Source organism: Rattus norvegicus, chromosome 16, assembly GCF_021556685.1.
Source record: "Rattus norvegicus strain SHRSP/BbbUtx chromosome 16, alternate assembly SHRSP_T2T, whole genome shotgun sequence".
In the NCBI taxonomy this organism is placed as follows: Eukaryota; Metazoa; Chordata; class Mammalia; order Rodentia; family Muridae; genus Rattus; species Rattus norvegicus.
This window is the reverse complement of record NC_141549.1, coordinates 9,909,771-9,932,072: the sequence shown is the minus strand read 5'-3', so window position 1 is coordinate 9,932,072 and position 22,302 is coordinate 9,909,771. Positions and strand designations below refer to the sequence as shown.

General features: G+C 43.5%; 2 protein-coding genes across 6 annotated transcripts in view; one reads left to right on the top strand and one right to left on the bottom strand.

The window, feature by feature from the left end:
* Positions 1–1,420: 1,420 nt before the first annotated feature.
* LOC148000380 (uncharacterized) lies at positions 1,421–6,329 on the bottom strand. Its single transcript, XM_087589567.1, has 3 exons — positions 6,236–6,329; positions 4,731–6,171; positions 1,421–2,097 (listed from the first exon to the last, which is right to left on the bottom strand). The coding sequence occupies exons 1-2, from the start codon at positions 6,327–6,329 to the stop codon at positions 4,970–4,972; spliced, it is 1,296 nt and encodes a 431-aa protein (XP_087445693.1). The 3' UTR covers positions 1,421–2,097; positions 4,731–4,969.
* The window catches only part of Bmpr1a (bone morphogenetic protein receptor type 1A), a 95,579-nt gene continuing 78,302 nt past the window's right edge, over positions 5,026–22,302 (top strand). For 3 of the 5 annotated variants that reach the window (XM_087589201.1, XM_087589199.1, XM_087589198.1), the window contains exon 1: positions 5,764–5,909. The gene's annotated coding sequence lies outside the window, so the exon portion shown is untranslated. Of the gene's footprint in view, positions 5,166–5,763; positions 5,910–22,302 lie in introns of those variants that run through there. The other 2 variants (XM_087589202.1, XM_087589200.1) reach the window with 1 other exon arrangement.

The following is a 22,302-nucleotide window of genomic DNA, read 5'->3' as shown; positions in this document are numbered from 1 at the left end:
TGAGACCATATCCAGCTGCTGAGCCTGGTTAAGTGTACAGCCCACATTCAGGAGTCAGTGTGGCTGTCCGTGGCTCCATACTCATGGTCAAGGATTCTATCTAATACATCTCTGCCCGAATGAATCATTATCGTGGCACTTCACCCTGCTCCTACAGCCACTCATCAGGTCATCATCATACCAGTTCCAGATGCTGGGGTTGCTGGACTGGCAACCCCAGGGAAAAACCAGTGTTTAGTAGAAAGTAAATGGGATGTGTGTTTTTGATTTATGTGCCTGTGTACACACACACACACACACACACACACACACTCACACACATACACACGCACACACATACACACACACTCACATGTGCGTTGCTCTTCTATTTGCTGTGACAAATACCTTGGAAAAGTAATTTGAGGAAGGGTTTGTTTTGACTCAGTGTAGAGGCCATGATGGTGACAGGAGCTTGAGGCAGCTGGTCACTTTGTGTTCATGGGCAGGGAGCAGAAAGAGAGGAATGCTGGTGCCCAGTTCATTGTTTCCTTTCTAGTCAGCCCAGGGCTTTAGCCTTTGGAATGGGGTGCACCATGTTTAGAATGGGTATTTCTACCTCAATAAACCCATAGGTCTGTTTCCACAGAATTTCTTTCTTTCTTCCAAAAGACTGGGTCTCCTCATGCAGCACTGGCTAGTCTGGATCTGGCCTTGAACCCAAGACATCTGCCAGCCTCTCCCTTACCAGTGCTGACACTGAAGGTGAACCATGTCCAGCTTCCAGCTTCTAAATACCATCAAGCTGACAAATCGGATTAGTTATCAACACACACACACACACACACACACACACACACACACACACACACTTTTAAAAATATTTTAGTCATGTGTACATGTGTGTATGTCTGAGGGTACACGCACATATGTGCAGGTAACTATGGAAACCAGATGTCAGCTGTAGTTAGAATTAGTTATCCAGGGTGAGTGCCGGAAAGTGAATGTTTGTGTCTGTTCAAGAACAGTATACAGTATCATTGCTGAGCTGTCTCTCCAGTCCCTCACACACATACTTTTGGAAAAAGTAGATATAGGGGCTTTTTCAAATAGATGCTACTTTGGAGTCTTTTCTTCTCCATTTTTCTTTCTTTCGGGGACTGAACCTACATCCTTGTACATGAGAAGAAGAACCTGACCTATCCTCCAGTCAGTATTTATTATTATGATGATGGTTTTGATTTTCAAGCAGAATTCTTTCTCTCTGTAGCCATGGCTGTCCTGGAACTCACTTTGTATGTAGATCAGGCTGCCCTCAAACTGAGAGATCTGACTGACTCCGCCTTCTGAGTGCTGGGATTAAAGGCTATGTACCACAGCCACTTGGTTGCAAGCTAGGATATTTTTACCATGAAAAAATTACTCATAGATATCCAGAACATATATACATATGCATTTCTTCTATATAACATTTTATGACACCTATACATATACCTTATGTATTTTCTTCGGGTTGAAAATTCTGGTGTGATAGATCATTAACATACTGTCCTCAGTGCAGGGAGGGTAGGGCAGTGAATAGATAGCAGGATGAGGAAGGACACCATTCGTGCTGGGCTGAGTGGGAGCAGGGCTGGGAGGAAACGCAGTGCCATAGGCAGCACCTGATAACCAGAGAAGTGAGCTAACAACAGGTGGTAGTCTAGGAGAAGAGTTGGCATAAGGATACCCAGCCTCAGGAAATGGGGGAAGCACTCTTGATAAGATGGATAGAATAGTCAGGAACACAGAACGCCCAAGTAAAGAGCCAGAGTCACAGGTTGGCCAGTCTGTATAGGACCGGGGTGAGTTCTGACAGCAGACAGAGAAACTCACAGCCTAGGCAGGCTGACACTGCAGGATTTCAATATGAAAGGGCTGAGGTTAGGGATGGAGTTTAGCAGATAGAGTGCCTGGCACACAGGCAACCCTGGGATAGAGCCCCAGCACTGATCTAAACTGGGATAAGTGGCACAGCCTGTAAATCCAGCACTCAGGCAGTGGTAGCAGGAGGTCAGAAGTTCAAGGTCATCCTCTTCCAGTCAGTTCCGGGTCAGCTTGGAGTCCACAAGACCTTGTCTCAAAAACAAATAAACACATGGTTTAGTGGGTGAAGGCACCTGCTGCATAATTTGACAGTCTCAGCTCAATGCCTGAAACCTACATGGGAGGAGAGGACCAATTCTAGAAGCTTCTTCTTGCAGGCTGTGCCAGGACATGTACCAACCCCAAGAAGCAAACATACCAAGGTACACGAAGGGGCTGTGGGTCGACTTCTAGAAAAGGGCCAAGGTCAGGGCTCCCAAGTATACAGAGAAGAAAGATGCCCAACCAAAGTCAGGCGTGGGCTGGAGACAGGAATTCTGGGAACCCTTTGTACCCCACAGCTTAGAAAGGGGCTGGACGCCACGGTGAGGAGAGACAGGGAGGGAGCACAGACCAAGTGGTGTTGCTTCAGAGGAAAGCAGAATGGACATGGAGAAAGGGAAGGAGAAAACTGTTCACAAGTAAAATATAAGCAAGAGGAGTAAGATAACCCTATAGGTAAGCCATGCTAGAGTATCTTAATGATATGGTAGTGCCCAGGCTGGAAATTGCTATCTGTCCCCTCTACTTCCCATAACACATTTATCCATTTAATATTGGGTTTGTAACAAACCTAAGTGTCACTTACCAAGGGCATCCCTCCACTGGTCTTTACTGAGCTCTTATCTCTTTGCCCACAATGACTTACTGCTGCCTTTTGCCTCGTAAAATCTTTACAACAGGAAAATGACTAGGGGCGGATTAACTTGGATTAATCTATTGAACTTGGATCCCTGAAGGCAGAAAGCCCTATTTCACTAACGATGATGTAATCCCCCAGTTTCCCTGGCCCATCCTCACCCTTTTCACATAGTCGTGCCACCTTCTAACACTGAAAGGGTCTTGGTGACAAGGTTCAGAGGTGCTCAGAGGAAATCCAGGCTTATCTACCTCACTCACTTAACAAACACCAGGCACCGAGTACTTAACACGCAGTAGCAAGTCAGGCGCTAAGGTCGGAGGAGAGTGAGAGCAGATCCTGGAGTTTATACGCTATAGTGTAGAGGGGTTTAGTTCAAAAACGAAGTAAAGTAATTCCAGATAATAAGAAGCAACATAAAGAAAATGAGTGTCTGGAGTTTTAATATAGAATAGGGGATTAGAAAAGGCATTCTGAGGCTTGGTGTGAGGCAATGCCTTTACTCCCAGCACTTGGGAGGCAGAGGCAGGCAGATCTCTGTGAGTTTGAGGCCAGCCTGGTCTACAGAGCAAGTTCCTGGACAGCCAGGCCTACACAGAGAAACCCTGTCTCAAAAAATAAAACAAAAAACCAAGTGTTGTGGAAGAGCCAGGAGCTACTGGGAGGGAATGCTTCCTGGTTTGCTCCGGTTTTAGAACCTGTGATAAAACTAACTGCCCAGAAGAAAAGGCTCATTTCTAGTCCCTTCTAGTAACCTACTTACAGGAATTCTCCTGCACTGCAGAATGTTAAATTGGACCTTGAAGTGTTGCCTTTGACTTTGGGGGCCAGACCATACGTGTCCAGATGTCTCCTTGGGCTTCTGGCCCTGTTCAGTTAGTGGGCAGGCAAACCGGAGGAACAGGCTGGCATGCTTAAACATGCCAGGAGCCAAAAGCAAACCATGTCCCGGCTCAGCTCACTTGACTGTTGGCAGGCTGTGGGCTGTGATGTGCTAAGGAGGTAAGTCTGGGTACTAGATGACTTGATTTAAGGAGAACATGAGAAAAACCAGGGTACAGTCCCAAGTATTTGAAAAGGATCTTTTTGTAGAAAAGCAAAGATATGAATTAAAATCCCATCTGTCCACTTTGCTCTTATTTCAATAGCATGTGACTCCAATCAGGCAACACCGGTGTGTGCACTCCAGCCTTGGTACACTAAAGCCCCAACCTGAGATTCCTGTCGATTTCACAGGCTGGTTTCTAGCCCCACAATCAAATTAGGATGCAGAAGTCACACTAGGTCCACTTGCCACGGTTTTCTCTGTCACAACACATGAAGAGACTTTTAGCCGGGGCTGGGGATTTAGCTCAGTGGTAGAGCGCTTACCTAGGAAGCGCAAGGCCTTGGGTTCGGTCCCCAGCTCCGGAAAAAAAGAATCAAAAAAAAAAAAAAAAGACTTTTAGCCAAAGAGTTCAAATCTCTCGGAACAAAAGGTCTGCTCTCTCCTTTCAAATTCAAAGAGGGGTGGTGTGTAGAACCCTCGGGAAAGAAAAGTGACCAACTTTAGTGGATGCAAGAAACCTCTGATATCACAATACACTTTGGCTGCAGTGACAGAGACCGAGACAGCCCAAGCCCAAGAGCTCAGAAAAAAAAGAGGAGAGAATGTAAGTCAAATGTAACGGAAGATAATGGAGGCACTGATGGTTCTAAAGGCAGAAGTGGACGAAGAGAAAAGGTGCACGAAGAACAGTTAGTTAAAACTAGAACATAAGGACATTTAAATATTTTCAGCTGAATATGGGGAATGCCATGGGATCTAAGTTTTGTTTTGCTTTTTTCCTCCAAGCCAGAATGTGTGTAAATACACAACTATAAAGTACCTGGTACATTCTCTTCCTTCTCTCTTTCTTCTATTTTAAACGATTTCCCAAGAGATTTAAAGTCTTCTCAGAAAAGTGAATTAACCGAACGAACACGATATATTTGTTGAAATACTTACGGAAGAAGTTAGGTATTTCACGACTGGTTTAAAAGGGGATTATCTTTTCTTTCTTCATCCACAAGCCACTGAATACTTTTAATGGCACTTTGCACGGAGACTGAGAGGGGAAAGGAAGAAAAGAGGTGGTGACAGCTATTAGCATTTTCTAAAAGGATGGAATGAGACTCGGGAGGGTATCCGAGGTCACTCGGCTGAGCCAAAGGTGGATTGAGAGCCGTATTTATAGTCCGCTGACTTCAGTTCAGCCGGCTCCCGCCGCTCCTTATCTTACGCCCAAGGAATTCGCGGGCCCGCGGAGCACAGCAACCCCAGCGGCCCGGCCTCCGGGCCGAAACCAGGCTTTTGCTACGTGACCCTGAGAACGCGTGCACCTCCACGTTCCACCCGGCGAGCCAGAACCAGAGAGAACTCGGGCGGGGGGCACGGGAGGGGGTGAGTAATGAATGCACTGTGGCTACATTTTTCTTTGCGACCACAACTACGAAACGGGCAACAGATCCCGCACCGTGGAGACTCGGTGCCTTCGGAGCAACCCGGCAGCTTCTCACGTGCAGCGCGAGCTCCGGCTCTAGAAGGGGTGTGCCCGCACCGTCTACTTCACGCAGCCTTGCCCCAGCGGCCCCTCCGTCACGCGTGTGGCGGCGGCGTGCGCTGAGGGGTGGCCCCCCTTCCCTCGGCAACCTGGCGCCCCCGTGCCGGCGGCCGGTCCTCCTTCCCGGCAGAGGGGCGCCGAACTCAACGGGCCCTTCGGGCACTTCCGCCGAGCTCTCGGCTCGGTTCGTGTCCGGGGCGGGGCCGGCGCCCCGGGGCGGGTGCGCGCAGAGCTGGCGGGCCCTTCCCAGTGCGCGCGCGCCGGCGCCTCTTGCTCGCCCGGGCCGCCCTTCCCCCACGCGCCGCCCCTCCCCCCGCGAGCGAGCGTCCTCGGCGGCTGAGGCGGCAGAGATTGGAATCTGCTGGCCGGCCGCGCGGAGGAGGAGGGCGGAGGGAAGGGCGGGGAGGGAGGCTCGAGCTCCCGCGCGTCGGCCCGCGCGAGACGAGGACTGTACGGCCGCGCGAGGGGCGACCGGGCCCGGGCCGCTGCACGCCGAGGGCGGAGGCCGAGCCGGGCCCCGCCGCCCCGCGGCTGTCCGTGCCCGCCTGCGCCGAGCGTCGGAGGATGAGTTTCTCGGGACCCCGGTGAGTTGGCGGGTCGCGGAGTGCGGGTGCGCCACGGGAGGCCGGCGAAGTTTGGGGCGAAGGTGCCGCGCCGGGGAGGCCGCGACGCGCCTCAGCGGGGCCTGCGGGAGACCCCGGCCCCGCGGCCCGGTCCGCTCGCGCTCGCTCTTTTGTTCGCATTCGCACCACTCCGGGGACGCTTCTGGAATCCTTAAATGGGAACGGCGCTCTGCTCCCGCTCCGGAGCTGCGCGGCTGGTACTGGGCCTGGGTCTCGGACCCTGCTAGAAAACGAGAACGAAGCGTGTTCAGTGCGGGGATGGAGGCCGGACGAGCAGGTCGGCCCGCCCTCCAACTTGGCTGCGGGAAGGCGCCGGGTTTCTCCCTCCGTCCCTGCGAGTTGGTTCACCTGTTGTTCTGAGCGGCCTCCGTCCGCTGCCATGTCTGTTGTGATTCTGCACTTCGATTTCGGAAAACTTTGTGCTGGTTTGCGTTTACATCCCCCTCCCCTTCCAGACTCCTAGCGGAAAGATTTGGCAAAGAAAAGAAAAAATAAAAAAACTAAAACTCCCCAACACGTCGGGGAAGAAAAATAATTACGCCGTATGTTTGTCGTGCCTGTTTCTTTTTTTTTTTTTTTTAAACTTGTAAGACTCCGTCTTGGTGTAGATCTTTTTCATTTAGTTAAAGGGCTGCAGGCTTTCTCTTTTAAACGGCTTACAAACTGTTCTGAGTATATGATACGAACTGAGCACTCGTGTCTCTTCATTTACTTTCTTGAGATAGCCCTGGTTATTGTATTCTTTGTTGCTTTAGGAGAGGAAACCGAGACGCAGAGGTTAAATAACTTAGATAAGTGAGCTGGGATTGGACCCAGGGACGTCGTATTCAAGAGTATGGCCTTCTTACAAAAGCAAATTCTACAAGGACTTAGGAGCGTTTTCTAGTTATTCACGAACTCCTGTGTTGCTTCAGTTGTAAAACGACATGTGTTTGCTCGTGAGGGGAAATTAAACTTCGTGATAAAATAAAAAGTAATTTAATGCTTATCATTGTTCTCTAACAAAAAGATGCTATACCAAAACTACCTTAGCTTTTTAAGGTCAACACTAAAATATGGACACTTCTTGGGAACCCAGAGTTTATGGAAAACATTTAAATTTGGAATGGGCTTTTAATTGAACCTGTACTCTGTTTTATATTTTCCTCCCGCCCCCACCCGGGCCCCCGTTCTCGGGGGAGACCTTTTTAACTGTCTTTCCTTCTCCCCACCCTTTAAGAGCGAAGAGTCCAGGGCTTGCTCTTTGCTTTGGATTACTTCTCCAATTTTCTTTCCTTCCAGAGGACCTCTCCCGTTTACTAGTTACATTTTGATTCATCTCCTTTTCTTACCTATTGCGGCATGATTATCCTTTCTGTTGTCTTGTTTTTTGTTGTCCCTGTTGTATTGATACAGAGTTTCAATATATAGCTCAGGCTGGCCTCCAACTGGCTGTAGCCCAGGCTGGTATTATGGGTTTTTTTTAAAAAGTACATGTACTTAGGATCTTTCAATTTACAAAAACTTCTATAGTTTAGCTGTTCTCTCAAGCTGTGTTATATTTTCTTTTCAAATTATATTAAGATCTTGAAGTTTCTTTCTTACAAAAGTAATACATAGTAGTTAAAGAGAAATTGCAAAATAGAGCAAAATTGAAGTAAAATTAGAACACAGTCATCCGTAATCCCTCCTGTAGAGACTGCCAGGAGTAGACTTACTTTTCCTGCCTGGACTCTGGTGACCATCCATCGACTTAACTCCTTACTGACTGGATTTCACATTCACAAAGAAACTAGCTTAATCAGATCTAAGCATGTTTTTGAGGCCTGAACTTTTTGCTAGGGACACCCTCTACAATTTAGCTACATCTCCAGCTGGACTTCTCATCCTTAAAACATGACCTTGCTGTTTTCTTCATCTGTGTTTTATTGGAGGAACATATACTGTATTCTGACACACTAAGGGTGGGGGGCAACCACACATATTGTCCCTGTACTCGTGGAGCTTAAAAGTCTAGTGGGGGAGACGTGTGGAAGGATGAGTTCTATATAATTAAGTGTAATTGTGATGGTAATTGAAGTGTAGGGTATTACGGAAGCTTAAAGTGGAGACCTGACCTGGTGCTGGTGGTGCTTAGAGAGTCTAGGAAGGCTTCTCTGAGAATGTTACTTTGCATTCTGACAGTTGTGAAGGGAGAAGAATAACTCGGGTTGGGTGCAGAGGGGGTCTTATCCCCTTTGCCCTCTTTCCTCCTCCTCTCAATTATTTCCTGGTCTCACTTTTCACATCACTTAAAAAATGTTTCTAAGTCCCTTGAATTGTTACGTTCATTCCTGTGGGAATGCTTGCAGGAGCAAGTCTTTCCTTCTGCCATGTGGGTCCCGGTTTGTCTCCTTAGGCTTGGTTGGTAGCAGGCACCTTGACCTGCTGAGATGGCTGGCCGGCCCTCCCATGAATTACTGTTCAGATTTTTCCTTCTCATTATTTCTCAAATCCTGATTTCCTTCTGAATTTGAGTTCTTCTGGTTGCTTCATGTAAAAAACTGAACGTGGTAATGGAGTTTAGATTGAGCTCTTCTGACTGGCTTGTCCCTGCTAATGGAGCAAGCAAAATCTTTCCTCAGTCCTTCCCACCCAGTCTGTAGACAACATCTACACCTACTATTTCTTTCCTGACACTGCGACTGGTCTTTGTACGCCTGCCCACTCTGGTACAAGTGTTAGTTTGTGCTGGTGTAGGGATTGTAGTAGTCAGGGTAATAGGTCGCTTTCTCCTTGCTCTTTCAGGGGCACTTTGAACTGGGATTGTTGTCCTTGAATGGCTGGCATCTAGAAGTATGTGTATGTATATATACATATATATGTATACCTGTGTCATGCCATATATATATATATATATATATACATGCCAGCCGTATGTATATGTATGTATGTGTATGTATGTATGTACACACACACACACACACACACATACATTTAAACCTGGATTTTTTTTTTCTGGAAAAGACTTTTCTATTTATTTAATAACTATTGGTTTGTGTAGAATTTCTATTTCTTTTGAATTTTAAAGCTTTGTATTTTTAAAGATTTATTTTCATTTTAATTAGTTGTATGTGTGCATGTCTCTATGTGGGTATGCATGTGCTGGTGAATATGGGTGTCCAGGCAGGCCAGAAGAGGGAGTTGGGTTCTCTGGAGCTGAAGTTAAAGGCAATTAATTGTGAGCCACCCCAAAATCTTTCCTGGGAAGCACACTCTGGCCTGCTGAGCCACCACTTTAGACCTGAGTTTCAGATTTTTTTTTCCAGGAATTTATCAAGTGTTCCAGAAATAATTTTTTGAAATAACCTTTTCTTAGTTCAAGAATTGTATAGAGTGTATTTCAATTATTTTCATTCTCCACTTTCAATTCCCTATCCACCTAATTTCCAGTTTTCTTAAAACCTTTCTTGTTGTTTCTTTTTGTTTTGTTTTGCTTTTTGAGACACAGTTTTCTCTTTGTAGTTCTGGCTGTCCTAGACCTCTGTAGACCAGAGTGGCCTTAAACGCAGAGATCTGCCAGCCTCTGCCTCCTTAGTGCTGAGATTAAAGATGTATGCCCAGTCTAAACACTTTTTTAAAATTAAACTGATCGTTCAATTTGTGTAGGCTCAGCTACCTTTGGGAGTCAGGCCTGCCGTGGAGTGCGCCTGGTCAGCCTACCAGCAGGGATCACACCTTTAAAGAAACCGACTCTCTCTCCAGCAGCTAGCAGATGAAGAGCTAGCCCTCTTCAGCTGGGGGTAGGATTTCATGCCATCCCTCCACCCCAGTGATGGGATTTTGTTTGGTTTGCGTTTGTTCAGGTCTTGTGCATACTGTCATAGCCACTGTGAGTGTCTGTGCGGTGTGCAGCGAATGCCCTGCTGTGTCCAGAAAACACGGCTTCTGTGAAGATGCCTGCAGCCTCTGGCTCCTACAGTCTTCCTGTCTGTCCTTCCATCTCTCGAACCTGTCTAGAAGGGTGTGGTATGTTGGATCCATTCAGTGTCTTGTTCTCTGCACACTGACCAGTCGAGGGGCTGTGTTAATTGCCATCTATTCCGAGAAGCTTCTCTGATGATTGAGAGATACACCAAGCTCTGTATAGCAATAGATCAGTCGGCTTAGTACTATGTTTATTTGGCAAAATATTGGTAGTAAGTTCTCCCCTAGGGCCCACATTTCTTGGCCCTGTTAACAGTGCCATGTGTGGACTCTATGTCATGATTGAATAAAAGAGTTTATTTGGAGTTTATTTGGTTTTCATGTAGTTCCCCTCCCCCACTTTAATTTCTGCCATCTTTCTCCTTTTCTGTTGAGTCTGTGGTTGGTGGAATCACTCCTGTGGCAAAGGAGAGGCTACTGTATGCGAGCTATTCTGTTGTTAAGGGGCAGGGTCTTGTTGGATTGCCTAAATTGGACCCAAACTTCTGGGATAAGTCTCTTCCTGTCACAGCTAGGAATTCAGCTGCCTGATGTCACATCCCGCTTGCGCTTAGGTTTTTAGAGTAAACTTTAAGCCAGCTGTGGTGGTGCACACTTAGAAGCCCAGCATTTTTGAGATGGAGATAGAGGGGGACCAGGAATTCAAGACCAGTGTGGGCTGCACAACACTCTGTTAAAAAAAATAAGTGAACATAAATATGTCTTTGAAAAAATTTATAATTAGATGGTCATTTGAACATGTGTCAATCTTTTCAATCAGTGTTTTAAAGACTTCCAGTTCTTAAAATATAAAATTGGGTCTAAGCTTGAGATGACAGCACTCTGGACCCTCAGGTAGAACTGTGAGTTTGAGGTCAGCTTGAGTTACATTGCAAGACTCTTTTAACCTCTCAGCCACCCACCTAGCAGTGTGCCAAGGGATCTTAGAGATGTACTTATGTATGTATTTTAGTATGTATTTATGTATGTACTTAAAAGAGATCTTAGAGATGTATTATGTATGTGTTTAAAGTGCACTGGCTGGGTCCTTAAGGGAGCTGACAGGTAGTAGAACCCATCTCAGCTTGGGTTAGTGAATTCCTAAGTCAGGTTCATCTGGGCATTTAAACAGAACCAGTGAGTAGAAATTGACTACACATTGGAGTTATTTTTGAGTGTCTTACTTTCTCTGATGCTGTGGACTTCATTACTCTTCCATTTAAGCTGCTCATGAACCTTGTTTTCTTATGGCCTAGACTCAGTGCTAATGTGTAACCAGTGCTGCTTGGCTCCTCCTCCCTGATGATCTGAGGAGGCTGAGGTATGCCAGGTGCAGGGAGAAGACGATCCTTTGCCTTTTGGGAGACTAATTACTCACTGAGGAGTCAGTCTGAGGACAGGCAGACCTGGAGACTCTAGGACTGTAGATTTAGTGATCTGGCCCAGAGAGGACATTATGAGAGGAGTATGGCAAGACTTGGGCAACTAGGTACAGATGAGAGAGGACTGGATTCGGTTAAGGGGAAGCAGTGATTCTAGTTGATGATTGAGTTAAAAATGTAGAGTTAGGGCTGCTCTCTGGTTGATTGTATTCCTGTGTGGGCACATGTTGTAGGAATCAGTTCTCTCTACCATGTTGGTCTGGGTATTGAACTCTATTGGGCAGGCTTGGTGGCCAGCTCCTTTATGCCCTGAGCCACCTCACTAGTGCTGTGTGTTTTTTTTTTTTTTTTTTTTTTAAACCGTAAGGAGTTTAAAACAACTCTTAAACAACCAAATAGACAAGTAGAGGTTTCTGGGCCCAGGCTGCAGTCAGTGGTAGAGTGCGTGCTTGTGTAGGTGTGAAGCCCCGGGTTCAGTCTTTAGTACCAAAGATTACAGGGAGGAAAAGTTGTTGGGTTTTTTTGTTTTTTTTTTGTTTTTTGTTTTTTTTTTGGAAAATGTTCTTTATGGATCTGGAATTTCACAGAGATTTGGGATAGAGGAAGACAATCTAGAGTGATGATCATATAGATTGTATATTTTGACAGCAAGATTGATTGGGTAGTTCTCAAAAGTAACTTGCTTGCAGTTTGATAAGCCCAATGCACCTTAAGGGAAGAAAAGCCCTACCCCCACTATATTTAAAAAGAAAACAAAACAAAACAAAAAACCGACCTAGAAATAAGTGACTGAATCTAGTGGTACAATTAGGATTCTGTCTAGTCTGTTCCTCACATTTTGGTGGTTTTTCTTTTTTTTTTTTTTTTTTTGGCCAGTGCATTTTCTGGCAGAAGAGGGTCCCTGGTAACTAACTGCGAGCTTACCTGGACCAGCCTGCTTTTAGGAGGAGAAAGGAAACCTTTTCTAGTTGCATAAATCTGTCTGGAGAGACCTGAAGGATGGAGTGTCATTGGTGTCTGGGCCTTCCTTACATACCCAGTTGAGCTCTCAGAACCTTTTAACACCACCAGTCGTGGTCCTTCCTGGACCACATGGGATGGGCAAATGGTAGTTTCCCCAAAGATAGCTCTGGAGAGAGAAGGCTAAGTCCATTTGGTTCTTAGCTTTCTAAAGGTAATTCTTTTAGAATCTGAAGAAATATACACAAAATAATTTTGGAGCAACCTTGTGGTTATACTATGGACTTCTTCCCAGGTTCTACTGATAGTAGATTTAGCAAAGATCACAAGCAGTAGCCGCTTAAGGGCTCAGTAAAGAGATTGACAGGAAGCTGTTGTCTAACTGTAGTTTGTTAAGATCTGCACAGGGAAAGTTGCAGGGATCTTACACTAGACAAGGAGACCTGGCTTGTCTAGAACACAGCTGTTTAGACTATGGCTTGCAGAGTGAGGATGTTTGTGATGTGTTCAGCAGTTTTATTTTATATTATCAGAGCAATATATCTAGTACTGATAATTTGGGAACCAGAAAGCAGTAAGTCTTTGAGTTTCCCATGCGATGGAAAATGCCTGGTAGGTACTGTTTGTTTCTGCTGCGTGTAGCTCTGCAGTCTTGGATACCACACGATCCTATTGGAACCTGTTGATCTCTTGTTTCCAAAGGGAAGGAGAACGTGAACTTTCAGGTCATTTTTCTATTGCAGAGAAAGAAAGGAAAGGAAGAGGGCTCATCTTGATGTGAACCTGAGTTCTATGCCAGGAATCCACATGTTGGAGGGAACCTACCCCTACAAGTTGTCCTATTACCCTCAGGAGTGTGCATTGCCCCACTGCCCCTCAGTGTAGTAGAAAAATAAAGTAAGGGAGAGAAATTCCATGACTTCAGTGCAGAGCAGTTAGTTCTGATATTGCTGATTATACTTTGGATCCTGATGATATTGCTGGATTTCTGACTTTTGCCATAAAAGCCACTCTTTTAGCCTTAGCAGTGTTTGCAAGTAAGAAAGGGAGTAGCTTATGACCAGTGATGTTATCTGGGTGAGGAAAAGTACTTTCAGATTACTGAAATAGTTTTCTCATCTTTTGTCCTTGTTAAATGGTTTTCTTTGGCTTCTAATCTGAAATAGTTTTCTCATCTTTTGTCCTTGTTAAATGGTTTTCTTTGGCTTCTTATTAGCTTACAATACAAATCTAAACCGTCCGAGACTGCCTTTCTCTGGCCAGTCCGCATTTCCTTAGGAGTTTAGGTCCTACTGTCTTGTTGATAGCCTAAGTCACCTAACCATTACCTTTCTAGATTTGTGTTTTAAATCTTGGGATCTGTATTGATTATTGCAGTATCCCTTACTATATGTGGTTGTTAGACATTTGAAATGTGGCTAGTCTGAATTATGTCATAAGTATAAATTACAATACACACCAGCTATTGTAATAATGCAAAAATGTAAAATACCAGTGTTTTCAAAATGTTGATTACATATTGAAATAGTATTTTGGATACATTGTGTTAAAGCAATTACCATTTAATGGGTTTTTGATTTTGTGTTTTTGAAGCAAATTCTCCCTATGTGGCTTACAGTATCCTTGAACTCTGAACTCTCAGGCCTCTTGGCTCTCTGAATGCTGAGATTATAGGTGTATGCCATTGCACCTGCCCCCACCCCACCCCTTTAGACCTCTTTGTTTTCCTGTTAGCAGAAGTTACACATCTGTGCCTAGATTGAGTGGAGTGACATAAGATACTCTATAGTCCTCACCCCCATCACCACTTACACAGCATAGGGTTAGTGTAAGGTTCTTTTCTTTCTTGTACCCCATCAATACATTTTGATTTCTATTCTTTCAAAATAATTGGTGTATTCCATTTTGTGAATATACTTGCATTTTATTTGCTTTTTGAGAAGGTGTGGCAGTGGCTGGCCTTGTACTTGGCTTCGAACAAGTGGCTGTCCTCCAGTCTCTGTCCTGAGGGATATGATTGCATGCAGGTGTTCACCATTATACCCGGCTCCCCAGTCCTGTGCTGACTATGGTAAGATTGTTTCCAGTTTTTCTCCTGTGTTGTAAGTAGTACTGTCCTTCTCTGTGAGACTGTTTTGTAGGATAAATTCTTACAAATGCATCTACTCTAAGAGGTGTGCAAACTTCATTGTATCCCAGCGGACAGTGTTTGTGTGTTCTTCCCCATGGCTAGTATTGGTTTATTTTTACTTTTCTAATCTGCCACTGAAAAGTTACTCCTGCTACAAAATTACTTGTAGAGAAATTACTTTGAGAGTTATTAGCTATTATTATTATTATTATTATTATTTATTAGCTTCTTAGTGGATGAATTTTGTTCTAAAATAGTGTAAACGAAATACCTTATACAAAGAAAGTGCATACATATTTGTGTCTGTTAATGGCAATAGGCTCCAAAATATGCTTCTGTGTCATAAAAATTACTTTGACCTGAAGGCATTTGCAAATGGAATTTTGTCCTCACCTCCTTACCTGCCTGAAGCAGAGCTTTCCAAAAGAGCTCCCTTGGCATAGGCTCTAAGCCCCTCTGGGACTTGAACTGCCGTAATGCTCTCCCTTTTGGAATTTTGAAATCATGGAAGGTTGAGTCTTACTAGAGGAACCACACATAAACAGACATGGCTAAAAATCCAAACTACTGCTTACCAATCCTAAAAGTTACTTGTTTTATGCTCCTTCTATCACTTGGACTTCCTTGGTTAGAAGTATCTTTCTTACTTGTGGCTGTCCTCCAGTCTCTGTCCTGAGGGATATGATTGCATGCAGGTGTTCACCATTATACCCGGCTCCCCAGTCCTGTGCTGACTATGGTAAGATTGTTTCCAGTCTTTCTCCCGTGTTGTAAGTAGTACTGTCTTACTCTGTGAGACAGAGTCCTCTGTGTGTGCGTGTGCGTGTGTGTGTGTGTGTGTGTGTGAGAGAGAGAGAGAGAGAGAGAGAGAGAGAGAGAGAGAGAGAGAGAGAGAGAAATAGAGATATTAATGCTGGAAGTCTAGTTGCTGAAACTAAAGAGAGCAGAGGAAAACCTTTTCTTCTTTAGTAATGGCTAAATTCATCTCTAGTCCCAGCATCTGTGTAGAGATAAGAAAAGTGACATTTCTCTAAAAATACTTAAAAATAATATTATTTAAAACTATATAAAAATACTTTAAGCATCAGTAAAATTTCTTTAAACTGAATTTTCCAAAATCTGTTCTCTAAAACTAAATATTAAGTATTGTTGAATGTTCTTAGATGTACTTCTCTACATAGTCTTCCACTTCCGCATATATTCTGTGGCTGTCTCTTTTTAAAGTGTGTGTCTCTTTTTAAAGTGGAGTAGCATAATACCTCAGCTCTAATTGTATGCTTCTTTGTTTTTAAATTTATCTTCATATCAATTTGGCTGAAAGAGTAAATTGGTTGTCCAGGTTCTTCTGATCATATCAGTGAGGAGGAATGACAAAGTCTTTTTTTAAAAAGAATTTATTTATTTATTATATATAAGTACCCTGTAGCTGTCTTCAGACACCAGAAGAGGGCATCCAATCTTATTACAGATGGTTGTGAGCCACCATGTGGTTGTTGGGATTTGAACTCAGGACCTCTGAAGAGCAGTCAGTGCTCTTAACTGCTGAGCCATCTCTCCAGCCCGAGGCATTTAAGTTAAATTTCTTGTAGCTTTTATTTTTATTTTCTGTGTGAGTGATTGAGTGGATGTCTGCACCATGGCCAGAGAGGGTGTTATCCCCTGGAAGTGGAGTTACTGACTCTTATGACCTGCCATGTGGGTAATGTTAGGAATTGAACCATAGTCCCCTGAAGAATAATGAATGCTTTTTTTTTTTTTTTTCTTTTTTCTTTTTTTCGGAGCTGGGGACCGAACCCAGGGCCTTGCGCTTGCTAGGCAAGTGCTCTACCACTGAGCTAAATCCCCAACCCCATGAATGCTCTTAACCACTGAGCTATCTCTCTAGCAGCTGGCACCCACCCTTTTAAAAGCCTGGAACTTGCTATGTGGACCAGGCTGGTCTTAGATTCACAGAGATCTGCCTACTTCTGCCTCTTGAGTGCTGGGATTAAAGGTTTGTACCACTATGCCCCACCTTGGTTGATTTCTTTAACCCCAGCATTTGGGAGGCAGAGTTGTCTCTGAGTTCAAGGCCAGCCTGGTCTGTCTACAGATGAAGTTCCAAGACAGCCAGAGAGAACTACAAGGAGAAAGTCTTATCTCAAACAAAAAACAAAAAAAAAAACCAAAAACAGACCCAAACCAAACCAACCAACCAACCAACCAACAAAAAAACCAAAAACCAAAACAAACCATTAATCGTGACAATGATTACAGTAACTTCACATTAATCTGGATTCCCAGAAACTAAAATTTAAAAAACAGTTAATTGAATCTTGGCTTATTCATAAGCTTAGTTAGTGACCTGGAGTCCAGAAGAAAGTGTTAGCTTCCCAGGAACTGGAGTTACTGACAATTGTGACATGCCGTGTGGATGTTGGGAATTGAACCCAGGTTCCTTGGAAAAGCAGCCAGTGCTCTTAACCTCTGAGCCCCTGTGCTTAGTCATTTACATTTATCGTGCTGTGTACTTTATACTCTGCTTACTGGGTTTATTGCCTTCAGCCCAAGAGTTAAAACTCTTACACTGAGGACAGTGACAGTTCTCAGAGGCTCCTGTGAGGGCGATGGGGCACTCATGTTGCCTCTATAGAGCAGCTTGATAGATGTCAGTGAAGATGAATGTTTGTCAGCAAATAACTTGGGTAAAAGTTTTTTGATTTTTTTTTTTTTTTCTTTTTCTTTTTTTCGGAGCTGGGGACCGAACCCAGGGCCTGCAAGTGCTCTACCACTGAGCTAAATCCCCAACCCCTTGATTTTTTAAAAATAAACTATTTTTATTATTTTTAATTGTATGTATGCTTGTAAAGTATGCCCACATGAGTAGAGTCTCAAATCCCCCTGGCACCTGGTGTTACACACAGCTGTGAGTTGCCAGTGTGGTGCTGGGAATGGGATTCAGGTCCTTGGAAAGAGCAGTACTTGCTCTTGAGTGCTGAGCCATCTCTTCAGCTCCTAAAGTTTTTATTTAAAATTTTTTTTTTTGCACAACATATATTTGTTATATTCTTTTTCTTTAAATCCCAGGTTCCCCTTCCTTTTGTACCCATACCTTTCGATATTCTTTCTTTAAAAAAAAAAAACAAAAAAACCCAAAAAACCACACACACAAACTCAAAGCAAACAACAACAAAAAAATGGAGTTGTTTTGTGTTGACCAACTCTTTCTAAGCATGAGGCCCGTCTTGGAGCATAGTTAATACACCCAATGTCACTGCATTGGAGAAAACGGATTTTTTCTCTCCTGGCTCTTATCAATTGCAAATAGCTTCTTAGGGCCAAGATTCTGTGTCCTTCGCACTGAGATGTGTACCTGGTTTGAACTTGGGTAGGTTTTATGCTTGCTGTTGCAGTCTCTGAGTTCATTTGTTCATCAGTCCTGTTGTTTCTGGAAAATACTGTTCCTTGGAGCAGTTAGTTCACTTTCTCTGGCTCTTAAATATCCTCCTCTTCTGCATAGACTCTTCAGCCTTGAGAGGAGGGGCCATAGAGGAGGGGCCATTTAAGGCTGAGTACTTCAAAATCTCTCATTCTCTTCACATTGTTTGGTTGTGAGTCTCTGTAAAAAGTTTCTCTGGGGGTTGGGGATTTAGCTCAGTGGTAGAGCGCTTGGCAAGCGCAAGGCCCTGGGTTCGGTCCCCAGCTCCAAAAAAAAAAAAAAAAAGAAAAAAAAAAAGAAAAAGAAAAAAAAAGTTTCTCTGACTAGAATTCAGCAGTACCCTGATCTATGGAAATAGCAAAACACTATCAGGAGTCCTTTAATTGGCATAACCATTTAGCAAAATGATCATAATAGATTTCCCCCTAGGGCCTGTGACCTATCTAGTCTTAGGTTCTTTTTCTCATTAACGGTGTCAGGTATAGGTTCTATCACATGGATCGGGCTTAAATCCAATCAGAAGGTAGTTGGTTATTCATGTAACATTTGTGCTGTTATTGCATTAGTGTATATTTTGAGGCAGGTTGATATTGTAGCTTGTAGAGTTTGTACCTGGGTGAAAATGATGACTGCTTCTCTTTTGGAAGCATGTGTAGTGCCTTTGAGCACCACGAGCACTAGTCAGTAAGAGCGAAGCTATCAGTTGAGTGCTAGCTCTTTTCTCAGTGTTTGAGGACATAGGTATGTGTTTTCAGCAATGGGGTCTTACTGTCAAGTTGTAGAGAGTAACTAACAGCATTGGCTGTAAAGTATGTGAATGGTGTTGTAAGGGCCCTCTTTTAGCCAATGCCTCAAAAAGGTGTAACTCATTCTTGATCCTGGGATTCTTTTTTTTTTTTTTTGGTTCTTTTTTTCGGAGCTGGGGACCGAACCCAGGGCCTTGCGCTTCCTAGGTAAGCGCTCTACCACTGAGCTAAATCCCCAGCCCCGATCCTGGGATTCTTATTTGATAGCACATGATGTCTAGTTGGGGCGTTATCTCCCCCATTATATGATAAGTAACTCCATTTAAATACCATTTATATTTGTAAGTAATATGCATGTATGTATGCTTCTACATAAGTAGGTTTCCATAAAAAGTTTAATAAAAAATAAATCTGGTCAGATGTTCTGTTTTGGTAAATATTGATGAATGTATCCAGCCTTCCATGAACTTCGATGAAAAATTAGCTGCTGGAGAGGGAGCAGAAGTAGTAAGAGGAGGTTGAGTAGAAGTAGTTCTGTTTGTTACTTAGGGAATTGAAGTTAGAGTCTCATACAAACTAGGCAAGCATTCTACCACCGACTTATACTCCCAGCCCATGGAAGTGCTTTATGTGGGGAAGCAGGTGGGAGTAGGAGCTCCTCCTTTTCCTAGGGTCTCTGCCTACTAAAGACCCTTGCATCACAAATTCCATTTTATTTTTCTGTATAAAGCTACGATGCTGTTGTCATTCACAATCTTTTGGTCTGTCCAATACTGTTTCTAAGTGTGTTCTGATTCTCCATATAATCTTAGCATGAGATGTATTTTCATTTTGCTTCAGTTTAACAATGTATACAATTCTTTTTTTTTTTTTTTTTTGGTTCTTTTTTCCGGAGCTGGGGACCGAACCCAGGGCCTTGCGCTTCCTAGGTAAGCGCTCTACCACTGAGCTAAATCCCCAACCCATACAATTCTTTTATATAGGATATTAAGCCAAATATGGAATTGTATATCAAAACTTGGGAACATTAAGTACTAATTTAATATTTTATGTAACTCTTTGGGATTGAGATTGAACCCATTGTGTGTGTGTGTGTGTGTGTGTGTGTGTGTGTGTGTGTGTGTTCCCTAGGCAAGTGGTATGCCACTAATTTCCCAACCCTGTATTTTTACATGGTATAGGACATTTTTTGAGGTTTATGAAGATTATTTTTCAACCATTATGTAAATGTCTATGTACCCGAGTTTAGAAAATGTAGAATAGTGACATGCAAATTAAGATATATCAAATAATGCTCACATTTTCTTACCGTGAGATCATTACTGTGAATCCTACATGTGAATCTCTTTAAAGCCCACAAATATCTGTGATATAGGTGCTGTTACCAGTTCCTTTGACTCATGAGGAAACCGAATGCAAAAGTTAGTAAATCTTCAAGAGCTATACAGCTATAACACGGTAGGGCTTCCTGGCTCACTTTAGGGTCCTTGCATATTTTTTTAATAAGTCACATATCAGAAGCTGGTCTTGAATTTCTGATCTACCTCTGCCTTCCAGGTGCTTGGTTTACAGATATGGGCTGTCATGACCACTCTAAAATCCACTCTTAGTATAATTTATCATTTAAAATATTCACATTTTATGTATATGAATGTTTTTGTTTTTGTTTTTTCTTTTTTTTTTCCGGAGCTGGGAATCGAACCCAGGGCCTTGTGCTTGCTAGGCAAGCGCTCTACCACTGAGCTAAATCCCCAACCCCATATATGAATGTTTTGCCTGCATGTATGTATGTGTACTGCATGTGTGTCTGGAGCCCACATAGTCAACAGAGGGTGTCAGATCCCCTACAACTGGAGTAATGGATGGCTGTGAGCTACTATGTAGGGGCTTGGTACCTACTTGGGTCCACCAAAAGGCGAGTGTCCTTACCTATTGAGCCCTTTCTCTAGTGCCCCCTATTTTATATTTAGTTATGTGCGTGTCTGTCTGTGTCTGTGTACAGATGTGTGCACCTGTGTACAGATGTGTGCTGGTGCCTGGAGAGAGTGTCAGATTCCCCAGAGCTAATAGGTGTTTGTGATTTACCTGACGGGTGCTAGGAAATGAAACCTGGTCCTCGGAAAGAGCAGTATAGAATTTTTTTTCTCAAAACAGGTCTTTGAAAAAATTGAATTTTTTTTACATGTATGAGTGTTTTGCCTGCATGTATGTCTGTACTACATGCATGCCTTGCTGCCCATATAGGGCAGAAGAGGGTATTGGATCTTCTGGGACAGGAGTTAACAGATGGCAGTGAGCTGCCGTGTGGGTGCTGGGAACCTGGGTCCTCTGGAGCAGCAGCCAGTGATTATAAATACTGAGCCATCTCTACAGCCTGCACAGCTGTAACAGAACAGTGGGAGACGTAGGAAAGCCCTGAGAAGAACAAAATTCCTCATCCTACTACTCAAAACTGACATCTGTAAATGTTAATATAGATACTTTAAGTTGACATCATTACCTGATGTTGCTCTTATAACTTAAGATTTTGAGTAAATAAGATGTCCTTGATGCTGGAACCTAAAATGTAAGATTCAGAGCAAGGGATAGCTCTAATGCAGAGTGGAGATTCACTGGGCTGTATGCAGTTATGTTCGCCTACATTCTCTGGGTTTTGGTTTTGTTTTGTTTTGGTTGACATCTTTTCTGAGGCAGGATTTCTCTGTGTAGCCTGGCTGTTTTGGAATTCACTCAGTAGAACAGGCTTCCTTCAAACTCAGAGATCTACTTGTGTCTGTCTCCTGAGTACTCCAGTTAAAGGCCTGAGCCAGCACCCAAACGTGTAGCACATGCTGGCCTTGAGCTGGTGATCCTCCTGCCTCCACTTCCTCCAGCAAATCCTTGCTGCCTCCATCATCACAACTGGGCTGTTGAAGGTAGGACCTGGGGTTGGGGATTTAGCTCAGTGGGGTTCGGTCCCCAGCTCCGAGAAAAAAAAAAAAACACCAAAAACTTAGGCCGTGGAACTAAACAGAGAGCTCTCAAAAGGAGGTAGGACCTGACCTGAGGGAGGTAAAAACAGATTGTGGCGAAAAGCTAGACCCTCCAGCACAGAGAACGGACTTCTAACACCTGCTGGCAGCTGTGCATTCTTTTTTTTTTTTTTTTTTTTTGGAGCTGAGGACCGAACCTAGGGCCTTCCGCTTGCTTGCTACTCTCTACTACTGAGCTAAATCCCCAACCCCCAGCTGTGCATTCTTTATTCGTGGGTTCTGTTGCAGGTACAGCACTTTTTAAAAAAGAAAAACTACGTCTGAGATACATTAGTATATATTCATATCAGTAAGTGTGGTAAGTTCGTTTTTATCTTTCAATGTATGTTTAATTCATCTTTAAGTGTACTTTTGTTTCCTAGGAGTCATTCAGATTTTTTTTCTAAAAATAACAGCACTTTTAGGGGATTAAATTTAGATTTCCTGCATATATCAACAGTACTGAATCAATATTTTATGAGCTTACACATCAGGAGCTCTCAGTGGCACTGACATGTGATACTGTTGTATATTGCTTTATCTCTCAGGATTCCAGGGTGATCTTGGATCAAGATTGGGTGGTGAGAAAGCTTGAGAAAGCTTTAAGTAACCTAGTAGCTGGGAGGTTGTCAGGTCTACCTTTTTAATGGGCAGACTTTTTAAAAATAAGACTTCAAAAACTTTATGATTTTTTTTTTATATTACACAGGTTTAAGGAAAAAGGGGGGAAAAAAGAGAAGCTAGCCAATTAGACTAACAAAATTAAAGACAGCTGAGAAAGA